The 23,450-nt window shown below is 33.2% G+C and overlaps 1 protein-coding gene across 1 annotated transcript in view; it reads left to right on the top strand.

Annotated features, from left to right (window-relative positions):
* Positions 1–353: 353 nt before the first annotated feature.
* LOC118196887 (neuronal acetylcholine receptor subunit alpha-10-like) overlaps positions 354–23,450 on the top strand; it is a 99,364-nt gene continuing 76,267 nt past the window's right edge. Inside the window, exons 1-3 of the mRNA XM_085808790.1 lie at positions 354–453; positions 1,952–2,097; positions 6,404–6,448. Coding sequence (XP_085664916.1) covers positions 354–453; positions 1,952–2,097; positions 6,404–6,448 — 291 coding nt within the window. The remainder of the gene's footprint in view (positions 454–1,951; positions 2,098–6,403; positions 6,449–23,450) is intronic.

The raw sequence follows: 23,450 nt of genomic DNA, 5'->3' as shown, positions 1-23,450 counted from the left end.
TTACCTGAATCATCGGGTTCTTCATTCAGGTATATCCAAAAATACATACAGTATCAGCTTTTTAAAGCTTTAATCTGTGCACAAGTTATAACAAAGAGGTTAATACAAAATATCAAAACTAGACATCCATTTTCTAAGACATTCATAAACACGCCAACTAAAAATAGAACATTGATTATATCATAAATCGTTGAGCGCGCGATAAAAACTCACACAATCTTTCCTTATTAGTTCAATCCGTTATGCGCGCGCACAGGCAGAAGTATCACGTATCCCAACACCACAAAAATGATGGTGCGAGCTTCCGCAGCTCCATTTCAACTTAAATCAATTATAGTAGAAGATTTCCGAACATGACGGATCAAAGAGTTTGCCACCCGTCTTCCTATTCAACCAACTTCTCGAGAGGATTTTCATCTCAGGAGTATTTTAAGGGACTCTCATGCTATAAAGGTGCTAGACATTTATAAATATACGTACCTTCTCCGGAATTCAAAAACGGGCTCAAGGCTGTGGTAACCGATTTCCTTAACACCACGCCAACAGGGCTCACTATTAATTTTTAAATGATAACTATACGTAAGCCTAAAATAAACTATGGATGATAACTTAGTTATAAGGTATTTTCTCCGTCCTTTCCTCATCCCTTCGTGGTATGCTCGACGCGTATTCGGGAAGTCAGCAGTTCGAATCCCTGCGAGGCCCCTGCAAATTTTTCACGTTCCTGCATCGACATAACCTAATGACTCTACAAAGTCATCGAAAATGGACTGTTTAGCAAAACCTACAAAGAAAATATTTAATAATTAAGCTTGTAGGGATTTATATTTATTTTTAAACTAACAAGTTTTAATTTTAAGTTTCCTATGAGCCTTCATTCGTTTAATTGTCAATGCCAGAATATTTAAATTTGGTAGCGCGCGTGAAGCTATGCTACCTTGAAGAAAGAGTTTAAAAACCAAGGAGGTTAGAATAGGTTAGGAGGTTAGAATCTATTCTAACCTCCTTGTTAAAAACCGAGGTTCAGTAGGAAAGAGAGAGAGTTAGGCTATTGCCGTTCCCTGTGTTGCGTAAGCGTCTGCTCCCAGAGATATTGCTGGTTCGCGTGGCTAACTGCATTTACTTGCTGTCACTAGTTTTCGACGGGGGCTTAATAAACAGGTATTGTCTGAACCCTGTAATGTAGTTCTACTACTTGTACATATCTTCAAATCTTTAGTTAGTTCTTTGATTTCAGTTACCGCCCAAGCAGAGGCGTAGTTTTTTAGCGTCGAGTTGACGCATTGTACATTTTTAAAGAGTGTAATAAAGGATACTTTTAACCCTTCTTCTGTGCAGTTACTACTCTTACAGTTCTCACACAGGAGTTAATCACTACAAGCTTAATAACTAAATCATCGAATTAATGCTGCTTATCTTACAATTTATTGAAAGCATATAAAGCTGTCGTTTTTAAGAAACCCTTACGTACACTTCAGGTCCTAATTAATACTAATTCTTTTTTTCAGTTTTTAAAATGCTTATTATTCTCATTACCTCTCTTGAGCCATAGAATATATTGCTGCCATTGCTTTAGAAGATACTTTCATCTCATTTTGTACGTTTCCAAGACATGCCACTAGTTTTGTTACCGTCTGTTAAAACTAGCCATCAATATTTTAGCATAATTTTGAAACTATGAAATATTGTTTAATTTTATTGTTTTCAAAACTAAGATGTCGAGTGTCAAGAACATTTCTGTATTAGAAGTTTAATTTCAATTTTCTGCAAAAAGTCTGTTTCTAGGGGAAAAAAGAGGAATAAAATCGTCACGATTGTTTTGGGAAAAGGCCTGTATTTTCATACTTTATTGATTTTGTAAACATTCGCCTTTTGAGACATTCTCACTGAATGTATTTGATCTATAATGATATTATTTTGCATGTATATGTTATGTATTGTTTCGTTCTAGTGAACTTCATACAGTGTGATGAGCAAGAGTACAGATTAACCAGATATCTTATGTCTAATTATGATCCTGCAGTCAGACCTGCATTCAATGCCTCGCAACCTCTTCGAGTGGCTTTTGACATGGCCTTGTATCAAATAATAGACGTAGTAAGTTCATCTCACTTAGTTAAACATTGTTCAGTAGTTAGTTTATTTTTTGTAGTATCTTATTAATAGTTTTCCTTAAGTATACATTTAGTGTTTCAGATTTGTCGACACTTAATAATTTCTTAAAAGAAATATTTCGCATTTTTCGAGATTTTTTATAGCAATGAAATACATTATTGAATTCCATTTCAATCTATTCTAAGTTAAGGGCAAGAGTTAATGTTCAAATAATCAAAGATCAGTTGCTTTCATTTAATGTTCTTTTTTATTTACTTAAAATAATAAAATTATTGCTTTATAATATTCTTTAATTTCGTCAACAAAATGCAGCCATATAATCCTCATTTTTATTTCGGCCGGCATACTTCTTGCTTATTTGTAGTGTCTCTGAAAGGTCTGTCATTACTTAGAAATGTTTGGCCATTCTTGCATTATACCTGAGCGAATGTTCATCTATCAATCATCTATCAATATCTTATAAGGTTAGTCGTCCGAATGAGGTTTTACAGTTTTGTTCTAGAAAACTAAACAGTTTCAATCGTGCACTTTAAATAGTCTTTAATAATCTTTTAAATCTAAAATAGTATAAAATGGGAAATAATAACACTGAATCTCATATGAATGAAAACATTTGACATGAAACTTTTGGAATAATAAGATAGTCTCAGGCCAGCTCGTTGTTTCTTGTAATTTTGTGTTGCTTTAGAGCAGTAAAACAAATGAAAAGATAATATCTAAAATTTAGGAGAAAAGAAGCAGTTTAGCTTGTAAACCAAAAAGTTTCCTATGATAATAAATAATCTTAAAAGCTTGCCTATTTCTGAGTAAGCTACTGATGAAGTTTACAAGAAAAATCCTTAACGAATTTTTCCATGATATTACTTTATGTATCTTTCTTTGGAGATAATGCCTGCTGATGTCGGAAGATTTTTGCTCTTTCATATGGCGCTTCTTCATTTAAATTTGGTTTTCTTTAGCATGCATTATTTAACTGAGTTAATTAACTTTCACGAAGATCTTTACCTTCGTATTGAAATGTATTCATTTTTGGAAAGCATTAGTCTTTAGTCTGGAAATAACATTGAACACACTTGCCTGTTACGATGAAATCTAAATAGTATTAATTTCATTGATTGAAATCATATTGTTACATATACACATTTACACACTAGGAGATTAGTTACGGAAAGCCATCACCATTAGATGCGAAATTTGATAGATTTATATTTCTTAATAGACTGAAGCAAACAGACTACATGCAAAGCCAGAAAATTATTTTAGATTTTAGATACAGTTTCTTTTCAATTTCAGTTTCTACACAATAAGTATTTTTTTCACTTTGAATTAAGTGTGTTATTTAATTATAATATGGAAATGGTAAGTCTGAAAAATGATTTTGGAAGTCTTCATTTGCTACTGTATACAACCTAAAGGAGTGGTACATTTTTGCAGAATCCTGCTGAAAAATAAACGAAGCATTGTTGGGAAAGAGATCTCTGATGGAAGGTAAAAGTTTTGGTTCTAGAATAGTGTCAATGTACTTTCTGGCCTTCAGTGTCCTATCGATGACATGAAGGCGACCAATACCATCTGCTGACATGCATGACCAAATCATAACACTAACTGGGTTCTTAACAGTTGCTTGAATGCAGTCAGGATGTAGCTCTTCTCCTATTCTACGTCTTACATATTTTCGCCCATCACTACCGAATAACGATATCTTAGTTTCATCACTCCATATAACTTGCGACCACTGATCATCTGTCCAATTAATGTGTTCCTTTGCCCACTGTAGTTTTTTCGTTGCTGAAAATTAAGATAAGGCTTTTTTCGTGGAATTCTACTTCTCAGTCCAACATCTGTTAATCTTCTCTTGATTGTTCTTGAACTGACAGAAACACCAGCATCATTCAGATTATTTCTGATGGCCGCTGATGACATTTTTCTATCTTGGAGACATAGTCTTTTTATTCTTCTGTCATCAATAGATGTGGAGCACCTTTTTCGGCCTTTTCCTTCTTTGTTTTTATTGAATTTGTCTCCTGATATCGTAAACAAAACTTTCGGACTCCAGATGTTGTCACTGAACCACCCACCTGTCTTGCAATTTCAGCATAGGAAAGACCACTTTCTCGTAACACAATAATATTACATCTCTTTCTAGGTGTCCAATCTACTCTTTTATTTGATGTCATTGCTTCTTGACTAAATATCAAAAATTTTTACAAAAATTCCTACTTGTAATTGCAGTGTATAAGAAACAGGTTCTCCTTCTACAGAAAAAAGCAAAATAATGAATTGTTTCAAGTGTAAACATGATATCAGCTTCTACTGGCAGTTACTAACATTTGATTGGTTCTCAGAACAAGAACAGTGATTGGCCAGGAAAGCTAGACATTACAAACCACTTCATAACTGTGTTTTTTATTTATATTAAAGTACATATAACTTTTTTGTATTGAAAATAACTGAATTTTGTGTTTTGTATTGAATTCAGTAATAAATTCTCTTTAAAATGATATATACAAGTTTGCATTTTGCGAAACGTAACATTTTCTATAAGCATACAAAGTTCAAAAACATAAAAATTTCCAAAAATGTCCACAGTTTTGGCCACCGCTGTATATATATATATATTATATATATAAGTTCCTCCTTCCAGAAGTTCTGAAACGTATATATATATACGTTTCAGAACTTCTGGAAGGGATAGGGGGCACTACAAGGACTCGGAATCAAATAGCAATGCAGGGTCTGAAATGCTTTTCTGACACGGTAGTTGTGGTCGCACGAAAGTTCGAGAATTCTTTCAGGGAATCGTTATATTCGCACAACAACGCAGAGTTAGTACGATGAACACTTATGCGAACGCCGAGTTAGCCGATATGCATTTAGCATACGGGGCTGCAGATTGTAGTGGGCCAACCGCACAGCGCCTGTACGCAGACCGTTATCCTATGAGGCGTACACGCAACCACAATTTCTTAGCAAGGCTGCGCAAGAGGTTAGCTGAAACAGGCTCCTTTCAAAGAGCTGCCATGAATCGTGCACGATCAGCACGGACTCCGGACATCGAAGAAAAAGTGCTGCATCAGGTACAGGGGACTCCAAGTTTGAGTATGCGAAGCGTACCTCATCCCGTTCCAGCAAGATTTCTCAAAGAAAACGAAATGCATCTGTATCGCGTGCAGCGTATCTAGGAGCTTCAACCGGGCGATTAAGCAACCTTATTGTTTTTTGCATAATTGTATCTTGAAAAGTGTGCTACAGATCCCCTTTTTCGCGCTAATGTGTATGCTGACGGATGAGGCATCCTTAAGGGAAGGAATATTCAATGCACATAACGCTTATTTCTAGACGGTAGAGAACCTTCATACAACACTACATCGTGCAGCGCAGAATCGGTTTTCCGTTAATGTTTGGGCCGTCAATGTGTGGGATCACCTCATCGGATCTTACCTGTTGCCCTTTCATCTAATCGGTTGTAATTAATTGATCAATCTGCAGCAACTCATGTAAAAACTTTTAAATGACGAACATATTTCTGCATCGATGCGACAGACAACGTAGTTCCAACACGATGGGGCCCCTGGCCATTTCAGCCATAATGCTCATACCCACCTAGACGTCAGATTTGGCCAACAGTGGGTCAGGCCTAGTGGTCCGGTGCATTGGCCTGCTCGATCACCAGACCTATCATGTCTTGATTTTTTTTTTTGTGGGGGCATATGAAGACACTGGTTTATGACCCCCCCCCGTTGAGAACGCTGAAAAGCTGGTTGCACGAATCGCAGTAGCTGCTGGGGAAATTCGAGATATGCCTGAAATAGAACACTATCCTTGACTCGTGTTACTTTTAACTTTACTGGCCTCTTTTAATTTCTGACGTTTCTGTGTACACCAGCGCGTCAGGAAAGCATTTCCGACCCTGCATTGCTAAATGATTCAGAATCACAGGGGTGCCCTCTACCCCTGCTCTATAAGTTCTGATATTTATTATTTATAACGTATGTCTCAAACATTTGTTTGGGACATGCATTATAAATAATGAATTGAAAATCATATCATTTTTGTTTTAAAAAATGAAAGCAAATGAAAAGAAAGTTTCCCTGGCGATTTATTAAACCTATCTTCTAATTCTTTTAAGAAATGAAAAGGAAGGATTATGTATTATTCTGTACTTTTAGACAATGAATTGTTGCGAGATTTGTTTCTTATGCGTTGCTCATGTTATCTTAAGCATGCTTGTTACTTTCTTCAGTATGAAAACTTTAAATCCTAATGAAATAATACTCTATTTTTACAGGATGAAAAGAATCAGATTTTAGTGACAAATGGGTGGCTAACTCAGGTTTGTGTGAATTTCTTACTTAATCGACGTAAATTATTAAAAACTTCCAACTGCGTTTTTCAAAATGTCTTTGATATTTCATTTAGGCCAAAGCATCCCTTAATTTATTCCTGTTTTGACGAAACTCGATCATCTAGAAAAAAGTAAAAACTCTTCGCCATTTTACTGTTTGTTTCTTCAAACCTGGTTTATTTCGTAAATACTCAGTATAAAATTGAACGATACGTGTTTACTATACAGATCTGCAACTGACAGTACATGCTTCAAAACGTAGTTCTAATAAATTCAAAGAAGTCTTTTCAACAAACCATGTTCATATGTTTTCAAACAAAGATATGAGTCAGACCATGTCACCGAAATCTATAGATCACATATCTAAAATTTATTTTTTAAAGACAACGAAATAAATTTCGAACATCTGAAAGAAAGAAAATACACTCATACAGAGTGTGATTATATAGATAAATTATAACGAGAAACTATTGTTCAAACACTCCTTTCAGTCTGAGACTGAAACCTTTTCTCCTTTTCCCCGTATACATAAACAAAATAAAGTGATCGGAAAAATACTCATAGAATAATGCTCACAGGAAAAAAGCCCACATAGAAACATGCCCGCATCGAAAAAAGCTCACTTGGAAAAATGCTTACTTAGAAATATACTCACACGGAGAAAAGCTCACATAGATATATGCTCACATGGAAATAAGCCCACTGGTAAATAAAATACGTAGGAATATCCTTACGTTAATCAATCAATAATTAATCGATTTGAACATCGTACACCTACTTGAATTTTAAGAAAAATTATTTAAATTACCAAAACATCTACGGTGTGAATATATATATATATATATATATATATATATTTGCACAGAAGAGGAAAGTAAAAGTTCGCTAATGCTTAAAGTACATTTGATACTGCAGTTCCGGAGTACTCAAGTAACGCCAAGAATAAAGAATAATACAATACTAAAGCATTTATAGTTTACGCGAAAAAGACCTACGGTAATAACTACTAAACAATTTAAACTGCGAAAACAAACAAAATTGGAAATTAGAAAAGATCAAAAAACGTATAACTTATGTGTAGATTTAGTTGCTATATAAGATTAACAAATGGGCTGTTTCGAATTAGGAAAAAGAGAGGAGGAAGGAAGAAAAATGAAACAGAATATACAGCGAAAAATTATTACAATTTTAATTGTTAAAAAATAAAACAATAGTACGTATAAGTTACACATTTTATAATATAAAAATTTAAGCGAATAAGCAAATAGAAATAATCATTTTATTTAAATTACGTTAAATACCTTGTTATATATAAATCATAAATATATATTTCACATAAACTTATAAGGTATTTCTCCTGCCTTCTTAGCATGCCTTCGTGGTGTGGTGGTCTGCACGCTGGGCGCGTATTCCAGAGGTCCGTGGTTCGATTCCCGACGAAGGCGTTGCTCATTTTTCACATCTTCTGCTTTCAAAATACCTAATGTCTCTACTAACTTACTGAATATTAGCTAATATATGTAAATATCTAATTTTATCATCGACTTGATCATAGTTTCTTACATGATTCGCGATTACCAAATGTAAATTTTCATATTTTCTTTTTTTTTAACTTCAGTATGCCCTGTATTTACAACAGCTAGTAATAAACGTTGACAGGCTAATTTTTTTTCAGTCCGCCAAACAAAAACCACATACTGGGATGGCTGCAATTAAATAATGAATTTAGTAGTATCTTATGAAAGCTTTCGTAATAATTTGTTGTTTTAGGAGATTTTTCGAAGGCTTCTTCATAATGATTCCACACTTCGATTGGAAACTGTGGTCTTCTAGAACGTTTTTGGCTCCAAACTTAAATAACTACATTCAGACATCAATTTCTATAGATACACATCAAAAGTATGCAAAAATAGAGTAAATAAAAAAACAAAAATAAACTATTGGTGGTTACAGGGGAAAAAATGTCATACAAGGCGCAGTAATATAAAATATTACAGTACATGCAAAATTTTACTATAGTTTTTATTCTTTTATATACTGCCTCTGAAAAGGTTAATATGAGCATTTGTCCAATATTTTTTTCAAATGATCAAATAATTTTTCTTTTAAAAATTCAAGTAGGTGTACGATGTTCAAATCGATTAATTATTGATTGATTAATGTAAAGATATTTATACATATTTTATTTATCAGTAGGGCTTATTTCCATGTGAGCATATATCTATGTGAGCTTTTTTCCGTGTGAGTATATTTCTAAGTGAGCATTTTTCCATGTGAGTACATTTCTATGTGGGCATGGGACATGGGCGCCAGAGACTGAATCTTCGACCTGGAAATTCCGTACAAAGTTTAGATGAAACGGGCTCTGGATGAGACTCATCAGTGGCAGCGCAGACCCCACAGTCCCTGCCCGGCTTTATACTCAGTCTCGGCGAGGTAGAAAAATCACGAAGTCAAAAAAAAAATATACCAATGTCACCTTTGCCTCGGGGCACCACTCCCTCAGCAGCAGTTAATTCGTTCTCGGTGCCTTGCCTTAATCAGTCAGTCCCCGCCACTGGGACTATGAGGGCCAAACCCCCATCGAAAAGCCCCGCTTATATTTACTTATCTGCTCCACAACAGCCGAGGGAACGGACACGACAGTACCAGTACGGTCCCTGCCACGCCCGAACCTACCTGAGTGCAATACTCGGGTTCTAGTCCTGTGAAGAGTGTTTATGTACCCCCGTGGTTGAGACTGCCTAGGTACAGATCCTAACCAGTACTTCCCAGGACGTCTCCTGAGTCAACCCCCGGGGGGATCTATGTGGGCATATTTCTGTGTGAGTTTTTTTTTCCTGTGAGCATTTATACCTGTGAGCATTATTCCCGTGGTTTTTTTTTTTTTTTTTTTTTCCTCCCCGGAACCCCAAAATTTTCTACCGTTCCGCTGCCACCTTTCAATCGTCTGCGAATACGACAAAGGCACATCATTTGTCGCCGTTCAAGGGAAGGCTGTTAAAAACGTCCAAACCAAAGTTCATCGGTCGCACAACACTGTTTTCAAAATCTGAATCAAATAATTAAAGTTCTTTTGTGGTATATTATTGGGAACAAGAATTCATTTTGATAGCTTGAAATTTAGATTTCAATAGAGTTTTTTTTAATTAATTAATTTGCTGTGTTAGTAAAATGTCACTTTTGCCCATCCAAATGCAATACTACGAAGTGCGAAAGATATAAAGGCCATATTTACTGGACATGTAAGGCATGCTAGGCTTACCTTATTAAAATTATAGCCTCAGATTACTAGCGGTATACTAAGAAATCAGTATTTCATGCAGCCAATTTCATGCTGCACAACCGCTGGCAATAACTGCTGCGACAATGAAAGAATAAAGCTTTGGATGTTATCTTAGGAGAAGTCCACCATGCTGTTTCCAAAGTATAGATCTATCGCAAAAGTTCATCCATTTATTGTCATTTATGCTATGATATAAAACTTCTAACACTTCATGACAACTTACTGAGTCAAGACTGCGCTTAATTTTCCCTTTAAAATGTTTGTGTTTACAGACCCAACATCATTGCTGTTTGGAATGACACTGTGACTGATCATTATTAATCCTCTTTGAGTCAGTTATGGATCTTTATGCAGTCTTTAGGCGAGTGATTAACGCATTTACATATGCAGAAGGTCGAGCTGGCCTTCCCAGACAGTCCTCACTGCGCAGAGGCATATGGCCAGTACGCATGATGTGATGGTATGAATTACTATCTCTTATAGTAATCACCCTTAAGTGGACATACGTACGTTTTTGAAAACGCAGAGGTATGTTGATAACATACGAAGACCCTGGTTATTCTTCGCGGCAAGTCACTCTGGAACCATTTTCCGACAAGATAACCGAGCCGTTTTTCCGATAAGACAAAGTTTCGTGTGGCTAGCATACCTCTGATGTCTCTTAGTGCTGTTTCAGCTTTTCCTTTTCCTGCAAAGTGCCAGATCTTTTGGCAGTTGAACATGTGTGTGACATGCTAATCTGTCAAGTACAAGCAGTACGCAGTATCTAAAATCTGGAACAGCAGTTAAGAAAAGCCTGACAAATATCTATGACAAAATAATATTAAGAATCTGTATCATTCCTTATCTAGCCGTATAGCAGCATGCTTCGCAGCCAAGGGACGTTTCACAGATTACGAAATAATTTCGCTAAACCCGCATGTTGCCTTCATGACTCGTCCTCCAAAAAATTATATTTAATCTGTTGTCTGCTTTTTGAGCAAAATGATCAGAATGTGCTGGTAATAAACGTGTGCTATAATATTTATCATTTATTATTATTTGTAAATATTTATCTTGCCCCGATTCATTATAGCATCTCAATGCTGTATTTCATATTTTCAAATTCTGCTATATATGACATGTTTACTTTCGTGTACAGCGTGTTTCAAAAAGATTGGAAATTTTGAATTTTATGCTAGCACGATTAGGCGGGTGGCGCTTCATAACACACAAAACCTGCGAAAAACATCTTGCCATTTAATTACCATGAAGCGGTAGAGGGATGCGCATGGCGCGTTCGAGTTAAAAGTACATTAATAGAACAGTAACAGCTTGGGTGCTGTTGATTGGGAATATAAACGGCATTTCAACGTGGCACGACATGAAAAGGTGCCATCCTCCCTTACAATAACTACATGCAAAGGGCATTTTGTGGAAATTAGTTCGATCGAAGACATCTGAAGACAGTCATGCAGAACCTATAGCCAAGATAATATCTAGGCTGCCGATCTGAGGAACTGGAAAAATGAGAGCAAAGATCGGTTAAAAATTCGCTCAAGTTGTGTGGAATGTGCTACGTCAAGTTGCGTAAGTAGTCCCTCGATGTCTGCAGGTTTGTGGTGGCAAAAGTAGAGGTCTTCTGAACATTCATTTCAAAGCATAGATTTACCTATTTTTTCCACGTTATGTAGGCATATAAAGGAATCCTCTGTACTATTCATTGCCATAACTACTTTTTACTAGTTCTTTTCTTCTCTATATTTCAGTTTCAAAATTTCTCGGCTATATGATGTATCTTAGCCATACACAAGTGTCCACAAAAGTTCCTGCCTGACTTTTATTTTCGTAACCGTTGGTTGTAGACATATTACGGAAATGTTTTAAATGACGCAAAGATTCAAGTTTTGGTATTTTTAAGTTTAAAGAAATTCGTTTTATATAAATTACGAAATCTCACGTTTTACACATTCCTCAGGTCCCTATACCTAAATTTAGGAAAATTCTGTACTCGTTATAAAAAAATTAACGCAAAACTTTTGACCCATGTACGACCAAAATTGACAGATATTTTATATTAAATTCGGGAGTGTGTACTAATTCAAGGACTGTGTACTAATTGAAAGAAGAAATGTTTGCATTTGTTTGTTACTAAAAATAAAATAGTCTTTAGAAAAAGTTTGTCGATACTAAGCGATTACGTGACAAGCATTTCTGTTCAGATTATTGTGAGAAATATTGATCAATATGATTTTTCATAGAAATGGAGCTCTTATCCACAGAACCTTATGAAATTCATATTCTTATTCTGTAGCAAGCTTCAGTATTGGCACGAAGCTACCTCGAAATATTATGTGAGTTAATTAAAAATGAAAAATATTTCTAATGAATTTTTATGCGATTACCATATTATGCCTTTAAAATAATAAAACTTCATGGAGACAATTAATAACGTGTTTTTACAAATGGATAATTTACAAATTATCTGGGTGAAAATTTTTTACCTACTGTAACAAATTTATAAATTAAAGACAATAGATTTCAACTTGGCAATAGATTTCATTTTAAGACGCTTCATTTTAAATGGCATTTAAGAAGAAGCAAATCAACCTCGAATTATGCAAATTCAAAACGACGTCAAATATAGCAAATTTTGAAATTAAAAATATCGGTCAATTTATATCATATAAGACCGGAGAAGTGTTTTAGGCAATAGGCCAGGTAGTTAGGCCGAGTAAGTGTTCTAACTTGTTAGGCAAATGAATATTCTCTAATTTTTGTGGACACGATGTATATGCGTGTGCATGGGAAAGATGAAATTAATTCTAAATTTCTATATATATATATATATATATATATATGTTTCATAAGAATAAATTGAGTTTAATTTAAAAAATTAAATTTAACTACATATTTAATTAAATATTCTTTGCGCCATTGCTGCAAGGAATGAAATTTAAATTTAAACAAATTTAGATTCTAAACAAATATGTATAAAAGTAAAAAAGTAGAAAAGCAAATTTAAATTCTAAAAAAAGGAAAAAAGCCAAAATAATTTAAAAATATGCAAACATGTAAAAGATTTAATTCTCGAACTAATATACAATATCATTTGAATTCAGAAGCATAAGCAAATCAAGTGTAAAATCTATCCATGAAAATAAATCTACTAATTTAATAAATTAAAATTAAATTAAACAATTTTTTTTTTAAAATGCATATATGAATGATCATAGAGTAGGCAGGAGACAGACTTATCAAGGGGAAGTTGCCTCCAAACCTAACTCTCCAATCATTCAATTCGTGTTTCGTCATTCATGCAGGCAAGGAAGGGTAAAAGTCAAAACCAAAAGTGGTTAATCTTTACATTACGGTAACTGGTAGTTTGGCGACATTTTGGAGGCGATAAAGGTTACTACCTGGGACTTTGGTAATAATGTGAGCAGTACTGAGTTCCGATTACGCATTATTTTGTGTGGGGGAAATGAGAGATCATGGGATATGTCATGTGATATTAATGGACGAATTACGGTTCTTTAATCGGAAAAGGGGGGAAATCGGGAAAAAATTTGGAAATTTTGTATTTGGCTTTATTCTGTGTTGTGTGAAATAGTGTTTGTGAATTTTTGGATCCCATGGCCGTAAGTAAATTGAATTCGAAATGGGTATTTAGTGGTATTGAAAAGGATAGTAAGAAATGTTTTTTAAGGTTGTGTGAGAGAGAAATAAACATGTTTTATTATGTTATTTATTTTACCTGGTATCTTGCTTTGAAAGATAAGTATGATTTTAAAGATTCTGAAAGAGAATGAAGAAAAGTGTATCCGCCACGTAATGAAGATTCTGAAGGAGATTAGGTAAGTTAGTATTTTTATGCATTGTTGGAAATGTAAGGTGGAAAGGAATTTGGTATTATTGGGAAAATTGTTATTAGCAATGATTTAGTTTAAAGTAATTAGGATTGTAAGGTAATTTTTATTAATTGAATGTATGTGCTCATGTATATTTTAAGTGGTGTTTTTGAATTTAATTATATTTTAATGAAATGATAGTTATTTTGTGAATTTTATACTTGTAGGAATTTGGTATATGTTTAAGTTGAAATAAATGTGCATGGAAATAATTTAAATATTTGATAATAAATATTTGTAATGCTTCATGTATGAATTCGTTGGTGACGTGTATAATGTAATAGATGATTTAGAGGTAAAAGTTTTTGGATATTTTATTTATTTTATATGTGGAAATGTTCATATTTGTAAAGGGTAAATACTTTTTCGCGATCATGTAATTTCATATATGTTCTTTTTACCGGGTTTAAAGATTGAGAAAATTGTCATGTATTTTCGTGAAATTTTTCGAATTTATGAGATAAAAGCAGTGTACATGGATATAGTGAAGAGTGTGCGCAATGCCATTTTTGTGCAATTCTGGGATGTTTTTTTAAGTAAAAATAAGTCGACGTGTACATGGTTCAGTGATATTTTAATGAAATGATAGTTATTTTGTGAATTTTATGCTTGTAGGAATTTGGTTTACGTTTAAGTTGAAATAAACGTGCATGGAAATAATTTAAATATTTGATACTAAATATTTGTAATGCTTCATGTATGAATTCGTTGGTGACGTGTATAATGTAATAGATGATTTAGAGGTAAAAGTTTTTGGATATTTTATTTATTTTATATGTGGAAATGTTCATATTTGTAAAGGGTAAATACTTTTTCGCGATCAGGTAATTTCATATATGTTCTTTTTACTGGGTTTAAAGATTGAGAAAATTGTCATGTATTTTCGTGAAATTTTTCGAATTTATGAGAAAAAAGCAGTGTACATGGATATAGTGAAGAGTGTGCGCAATGCCATTTTTGTGCAATTCTGGGATGTTTTTTTAAGTAAAAATAAGTCGGCGTGTACATGGTTTATGTGTATGTGTTATTTTGAAAAACGCGTAAGGTGTATGGTATTGTGCACTTTTTCCGAATTTTGCAGTGAATATTTGTCATGATTAAGCAGTTTTGTTTGATAAAATTTCTAGCATAAGTGTAATTCGGCTAGTAGATTGTTGGAAGAAGTGTTCAGTAGATAAGAAGAAAAGAAACATGTCTTTACTTCGTGAAGACAAAATGGCGGCGGGGAAAAAAAATAGAGGGTTGCTGTAGGGGAGTTGGTCGCCAAATTTTCGCCAAGTTACCGTAATGTAAAGATCAACCCCAATAGTAATTCCAATAAAGTGGTACTCTTAGAAATTAACATTTAAGGATTGAAGTTCAAAAAGGAAAATACTAATTAAGTCTTTTGAGAAACAAGCAAGTAAAGTTAAGAATTAAACTTTTTCTTAAAAAATTAAATTTTTTAAAAATTAATTTTTTATAAAATAATAAAAAAAAATCTAGAAACCAATGTATTTTAGAAATTCTTGTCTACAGAAACTTCCCCTACACGAACATGCATATCAATAAAAAGAAACTATAAAAGAACTATACATAATCCATATAAACCAATAAGAAATAAAAAACAAAAAGAACTAATTCACAATTTTTAAAATAAATATATATTTAAAAATAATTTCATATTTAGAAAATACTTAGATACTACATAAAATTTTTTTTAAAAAAATACTTAAAGCAAGTAAATAGTAAGTTTTAATTCTAACTTACCTACTACATGAGTGTTGGGGTCTGCAAAGGTGTTGTGAAAGAGAAGTAAGTGTGTTCTTCAAATTATATAGATGGCGCTTATGTAGGTAAAGTTGAGTGTCAAGCTGCTAGCTTTGTTATAGTAACAAATTTTTTGTAAATATTAATATTAATTAAATTAAAAATCCTAAAGGTAGTAATATCAATTATTTAGGGAGTTAAGTAACTGAGCCAATCAAGAGATGTATGTTTGCTTGAAGGAAATTAAAGTGAAGTGGTATGTGAAAAAAATTTAAACTGTTTGTAATTTGAAATGTGTGTTCTGTTGAAAAATTGTGAAAAAAATTAAGTGAAAGATATTTTGTGTGAAAATTGCAAAAAATTAAAGTAATTAAGAAAAACTGAAATGTTTTAATATTAAAGTTTTAAAGTAAAATTTCCCAAAATTTTTTTTTTGAAATGAAGTCCTTAAAAAACCTCTAAAAATTCCCAGAAATTTCTCAAAAATTCCTTTAGGAAGTTAAATAAAACTTAAATTTGATGAAAGAAAATATTAAAATTTAATGAACTTGATTTAATTGGTATATCAAAACTTAACTAAATACTGGCTAAAGTATGGAAAATTAGAAGAAGAAGATTAAAATCTTCACTCAATTTGGGCTATAATTGAGACTTTTGAAAAGAGTTGGCCCTTTATTAGTAAAAGGAAAGAATCCGGTATTGATTAAATATACACATTTACAAAATATTTACAATAAAAATTTTACAATAATTTCTCTACTCTTTTATATCCTTCATTACCCTCCAGTTAAGGTTTAAGGTAATGTTATCATATCCAAAAGAGCCAAAAAATTATAAAGTAAAGTCAAGGCCTGCCTTTTTAATATATAAATTAATAAATTTTGGTGGTACTTGGTTATCAACTTGTACATTAATTAGTTTTATGATTTCTTCCTTTAAATCGTCATTTTCAGTACATATATTTTTTATTCTGATAATTTCGCTATGAAATGTGTTTTCTATTACTTTTCTAGAGATATTAGAGTACCAATTAATTAGTTTAATAGTAGGAAAATGGAAATTCCTTCTTTTATCAAATAATTTAATTTTGTTGTGTTTAATAATTTGCAGGTCTAGGAATTCAATAGTATCTTGATTCGTATTCGTTTTATTAAGTGTTAAACTATTTGGGTAAATTTTGAATTTCTCAAAAGTAGAATTATTATTGAAAGTTATAATATCATCTATGTATCTAAAAGTATGAGCAAATAGCTTTAATTCATTTTTATTTAAACTGAGTTGGAATTTATATTCAAATGTAAAAAGAAATAGGTTACAAATTTGTGTAGAACTGTTTGCTCCCATAGGAATTCCTCTAACTTGCTGAAAGATCTTATTATTGTATTTAATGTAGTTATTAAATAATGCACAATTCAGATAAGTATTCCATCTTTCAATACAAAGGATGTCAAGTATGTCAGGAAAAAGTTGTGGGAGTTGCATTAAACTAGTAAAAATTTCTTCTAATGGTAGAGAAGTATAAAGGTTTTCAAAGTCATAGCAGTTAATGTTCTTGATTGTTAAACTTTTAAAACTGCTGAGAACTGGAGCATTATTATAAATAATCCAACTATAATTGTGTTGTTTGTTAACGAGATGTTGGATTAAATTACAGATTTTTTTAAGTATAATTGCAAATATGTAATCTATATTCATTCTATAATTATTTGTACCATTAGCAATAAATCTAAATTTGAGTGGTGGTTTATGAAATTTTGGGAGAGCATATAGATTTGCTAATCTATTGTAGTTAGATGGTTGTGAAATTTGCAGTTTCTTATGAAATGCTTTTAGCTTTTTTGTAATAACATTTTCTTGTAGATTGGTGAGTTTGTAAGTAATGGCATTATTGAGTTCAGTATTAATTAATGAGACATAAAAAAATTTTCATATTATGCTAAAGTTATTATTGGCTTTGTCAATTTTGGTAATTATGAACTTTTGTTTTAAATCCTGTAAAAGAGGTATGAGAATATTCCACTGTAAATGGCTATTAAATTCAATTCTTCGAATTTTTTGCTTGAATTCTTCTAATACTGCATGTTTCCATGCCATAAAGGTAGAATTTGGAATATTTAATTTGAAACTAGTTTTAACTATAAATTCGTCTATATTTTTTATGAAACTTTTAAAACTGTGATGTTTGTTAATTTTTAGTACTGGTCTAAATTTGGTACCTTTTTCCATTAAAATTCTTAAATGTTGGTTTTGAACTATTGCTAAATTACCTGTTATAATATGTTGATGAAATTTATCTATGAAATCTTTGTATTGAAGCTCTTTACAGTATCAATGGGCTGTAGTAGCTAATTCATAGTGGTTAATTAGCAATTTACTAAGAGGTTTTTGATACTTGAAAGCTGGTGAGATCTGTACTTTGGTAGATGGAAAAAGTTGTTGACTTTTTCTGAAAATTTTGCTAAACTGAATATGATCATAGTTAGGATGAAGGAAATTGATTTTGCAGTAATATTTATTGTATTTGTTATTTGTAGAGAACTTATACAAAGTCATTAATTATTATTAATATTACAAATATTACAAATATACAAATATTACAAATACAAGTCATTAATATTACAAAAGTCAATAATAAGGTCTTTGATAATATTGTGCCCTGTAAAATGCTGTTTTACAAATTTTATTAGTAATTTTAAGAAATTGTGCTTACAAGTATGCAACCAAGTAATTATATTTTTAGTGAAATTATCAGTAAGAAAGTAATTATTTATATTATTGTTTAACTTTTTTTATCTATTGTTGAAAGAAGTTTATTTTTATGTTTATTACCTGCTCTGGTTCCTCGTAATGTTTTTTTACTGAATAATTTAAAATGGCTGTAAGTTGGAATTTCAGAATTTAATTTAATGTGTTGGTTGAATGTATTGAGTCCATAAGGGTAAAGTGTTTTGAATTTAAGCATGTAGAGTGACTCTTGAAATAATCTAACTTTGTATTCAGGTACAATGTCCAAAATTTGAATATTAATTTTTTTGAAATCATGTATTTGAAAATGTTCTAATTCAGCTGTATTAAGTGTGCTAAAATTAGTAGTTCCAAATTTTTTAATGTGTGCTCTGTGGTTTTTAATTCTAATATTAAGACTATTTTTGGTTTGTCCAACATATTTATGATTTCATGTGTTACAAGTGATGAGATAAATGCAATTATAAGTTTTTCAAAATGGGAGTTGTTTAGTGGCTGTGATATTAAAAGGCATAATGCTAACTTTACAAGTAAGTCATTTGCTAGAATGACATTTATGGAAATTTATGTGAATGATATGAGCCGTTATAAAAGTAAAGAGGGAGCTAACCTACAATACAGTGAATTTTTAAAGTAAAAATTCTTAACTCAATTTTTGGACAGAAAAATTAAAAAAAACTGGGAATTTAAATGTTATTGCTAATTAATTCACTAAATTAATAAAAATGAACTATTGTATTAAACTATTTAAGTTAATTAAACTAAATTATTTAGAGAGCGAGTTTAAAATAAAAACAAAACTATTAGAAAAAGAAAAAGAAAGTTGTTTTTAATAAAAGAGAAACAAACCAGGTAATTAGCGCTAAAGCTGCTAAGTACAAACAAAATTGTTTCATATGAATAAATTGAGTTTAATTAAAAAAATTTAATTTAATTAAATATTTAATTAAATATTTACATGTTTGCATATTTTTAAATTATTTTGGCTTTTTTCCTTTTTTTAGAATTTAAATTTGCTTTTCTACTTTTTTACTTTTATACGTATTTGTTTAGAATTTAAATTTGTTTAAATATATATATATATATGCGTGTATGTGAAAAACGAAACTACGGAAAAAGAAATAAATACTTCAAAGCTAAAACCCTCTTGCTTTTAAGACTCTCGGTAAAGAAAAATAGCTTGAGATTTTCTATCTGATTGGCATGCATGCAGTATAGAAGACAATAGTCTAATTGTGTCTCCACTTTCTTGACAATTCTTCGAGTTTCACCTGCTAGCTCGTCAAAATCCTGTGCCCTCAGAGGCTAAATTTTGTTATCTAGCTTATTAGGGTACCTTTGAGCCACATTAGCAATTTCTTTATTCATATCCGTATCCTAAATACACTACCGACTTTGAAAACGCAACACTAAGAAGAAGTGGCCAGAAAGTGATGAAACTCTGCAAACAGAAACAGCAACGAATCTTTATTTCGAAGTGATCTTTATTTCAAAATTATATTGTTACGGATTTGGTATTTAAATAGTTAATGTTAGTAGAATTCAGTGGCGTAATTAGAACTCTTGGGCCCCTATGCAAAAAACTTTTCCTGGGCCCCTTTCCCAATAAATTAATGTGCTTAAAAATAAATAAATAAATAAAAAAACGCAAAAATTTTAAAAAAAATCAAGGATTCCAGGAGCCAATGTTTTCATGATGATTTTTATCACATCTGGATTAATTGTTAAAAAATAAAAGCACGTTCTTAGGGAACCAGTTGAAAGGTACGTAACGTGAAGAAGGAAATAAAAAGGAAAATAATTTCCCTTGACCAACTGGTGAAATGAAAATTTGCTTTAGTCTGGGTATTTGACGTCAGATGATTTTAATTCAGTTAACGCTTTTTGTGTGAGTGCGAGAGACAGATTTTTCTCTCCTTTCACTGAGATGCATACTGATAATAAATGAATAAGTCTATATAAAAAAAGGAACATGTCGACGTATAGCCTTAAGAAAAGGAAGAAAATATGTGTACTGATTATTCGATAATGCGAATTATACAGAAACAAATTAATATATAAAATAAGTACTTTATAATAAATAGTTACAATTAATTTCCACATCCTCCGCTTTTTGATATGGGATTGCAAAAGGAGAAACCTTTCCTTTAGGGGGTCGCCTTTAATAATTTTCAGGTTTGAGACTAAGGAATGCAAAGAAACTTTTCCTATTTTCCACTCACTGCTATCCCTAAACTGGGGTAGGTCATGAAGTTATTATTTCATAGTCGAATGCTAGAATTTTAACTTTTGCAAACACTTGAATTTAGCTGTTTCAGGTGCTTCCAAGGGCCTCCTATCTGCGTCATACAGAGAATCGCGTTACTGCACCATATAGGTAGGGGGGGGGGCCCTTAAAAACTTAAAACGAATTCTATTATCTACGAGGGCCATCCAGGAAGTAGATTACGTTTCCGTCTGTGTCCGCTAGGGGCGGGGCTAGCGCGGCCATCTTGGGGTCAGAGCGCTGCGCAGCTCAGTCTGCATCTAGCCGTGCTAGTGAGAGGTTCGTGCTGTGCTCCGTTCAGATACTGTGATGGTTTGAAATGTCTGCGTTAATTGAAAATCCCGTGAGCTGCGAGGTGCGCTCAGTAATAAGGTTTCTGACTGCAAAAAACTGTAAACCGATAGAAATCTATCGGCAGCTTCGTGAAGTGTATGGGGACAACATTATCACTGAAGGTGGAGTGCGTCAGTGGGTCATAAGATTTCAAAATGGCCGAACCAATGTTCACGACGAAGATCGAAGTGGGAGACCCAGCATAGTGACCGCCGAACTTCTCGAAAAAGTCGATGCTAAAGTCCGTGAAAATCGAAATTTCACAATAACGGAACTTTCTTTGAGTTTTCCACAAATTTCGCGAAGTTTGTTGCACGAAATCATCAGCGAAAAGCTTGGTTACCACAAGTTTTGTGCAAGATGGAAGGCAAGAAGAGGTAACGAAGTGGTTGAAGGCGCAGGCGGCCGAATTTTTCGACGAAGGAATTTCCAAGCTCGTACATCGCTACGATAATTGCCTTAATTTGTATGGTGACTATGTAGAAAAGTAGTATTTGAGTGTGGCTTTCATCTGTATATAATAAAATTTGTTTCCTATACTTTGTTTATTTTTTTATTCCAAAACGTAATCTACTTTCTGGATAGCCCTCGTACATATACTTAAGGATTCTAAAGCTAAAAGTAAATTGGAATCAAATGAAGGCTATTCCTCAACTATATTAATATTAACAATCGTGCAAAAGGGGTTTAACACAAAATCAAAACATATTAAAATTAAAATAAGAATTTATAGTAGTACAAATTCTAAAAATAAAAATGAAAAGCAAAAGGGAAAAAAATACAAGATAAAAAATCTGAAAATAATAATTAATCTTCTTTTATTGAAATTCTAATTACGAACTAATCAAGGGAAAATGAATTAAAGCTTCTATATATATGTAATGGAATCCGTCTTTTAAGTTTAAACATGTAAATGTAGTTCAGCAGGACATTTAAGGGCCCCCTAAGCCTTCGGGCCCCTATGCGACGGCATTCGTTGCATACCCTTATTTACGCCACTGGTAGAATTATAAATAAAATTGTTTTATTTCCAGTGCAGTGCAGCGCGTGATGAATATTAAAATAAAGCTAAGCCGGAAAATTAAAAATACAAGAGCATGTGTATTTAAAATTTAATAAATAAATATATTTTTTTTATTTCGAGAAAATACCAAAAAATTCTCGCGCATTTAAAAAGATTATATAAGCGGCATGAAAATCTCTCAATTCATTATTTAGTTAATTGTTGTGACCACGGCTTGCAATTTTCTGCTATTACACGCGTCCTCAAAGACAAGAACAAATTGTTGTTTTAAGAGTTGTTTAGAAAACTGCTCTTAATTCAAAACAGTTAGAGAAAGGTAACCCGCGAATTCGCGGATTAGCTTTCTCTAGTTGTTTTGAATTAAGTTCTGTTGAACGTTTGAGTAGTTAAAAGATAACTACTGTGAGATATTGTAATAATGTACGAATATCTGAGGAAATTTAAGCATTTTGTTTTATTTTATTGTGATAATAATAAATTTTATTAATTTTTCATCGGACTTGTGTATTCAATTCATAACGAACCCATACGCACGCAACAATATGCATAATACAGAGCGAGAATAGCGTTGGCTCAATAGTTTGTAGGACCACCTTGGACGGCGATACATGAAGCAACACATCTAGGTACAGAATAAATGAGACTACGGATGGTGTCTTGAGGAATGGCTCTCCATTTCCTCTCAACCATTTACCACAGCTCGTCTTTTGAACGCGGCAATGGCAGGGTCTGCGAATGGCGCCCTTGCAGAGCACATTGGCTGACTTTGTGGTCGGGCATTATCCTGCAGATAAAGGGCATTGGGTACTCCCTGAAGGTAGGGAGGTGTCACTGTCCACAGCACATCATTCATGTAGATTTGGACCGTCATAGGGCCTTGAATATGAACTAGAAGTGACCCGGAATGGTACGCAATTGCGGCCTAAATCATGATGCCGCTTTGTCTCAGAATGGAGGTAGAAGTGGCTTGCGGGTGCGCCATCGCTTAACGGCGGATGCTTCGATCCATGCATGCTGACGTCACTTTGGCTGCGCCGGTATCCCTCGAACTTGCCACATTTCCTTGTGCCAACCAGGGGCGTAGCTAGAGGGGGGGCAAGGGAGGCATCTGTCCCCGGGCGCAGAATCGAAGGGTCTCCAAACTGATCTTACGACATTTTACAATTAAATGTTTTCCATCCTTGGCAAGCAGTAGGGGATGCGAAATCTTCAGTTGTCCCTGGGTGCTGAAAACCCTAGCTACGACTCTGGTGCCAACCACTGTCGTCACAGCCGGTGCACTGTGGACGCGTCCAGGTGTGTGTCAGCTGAGATTTGCCGTATTGACCAACCTGCCCTTCTCAGTCCGATCATCATACCCCTCGCAAAATCGTCTCTCTGCTAGAACTGCCTCCGTTGACCACGGCTTGCAATTTTCTGCTATTACACGCGTCCTCAAAGACAAGAACAAATTTTGTAAATTTTGTACGATGTTTTAGCAGATATAATAGCATGAAAATTGAATATTCTGCCGGTTCTTTCCCTTATATTTTCTTCAACGTGCGCTGGAGTGCTGCGCATTTCACATCATTCGGTTAACTTGGTGATGTCCATCTACCCTGAAAATTTGCGTAATTTTCGAACCGCTCCTTCTTTGTGTTGCATTTTCAATATCGGGTAGTGTAACTTGAGAATAAAGATTATTTTTCTTTTATATA

This window comes from Stegodyphus dumicola, chromosome X2 (assembly GCF_044657685.1).
Source record: "Stegodyphus dumicola isolate Sdum_Otavi_A_Nest chromosome X2, ASM4465768v1".
In the NCBI taxonomy this organism is placed as follows: Eukaryota; Metazoa; Arthropoda; class Arachnida; order Araneae; family Eresidae; genus Stegodyphus; species Stegodyphus dumicola.
This window is presented reverse-complemented; position numbering and strand designations above follow the sequence as displayed.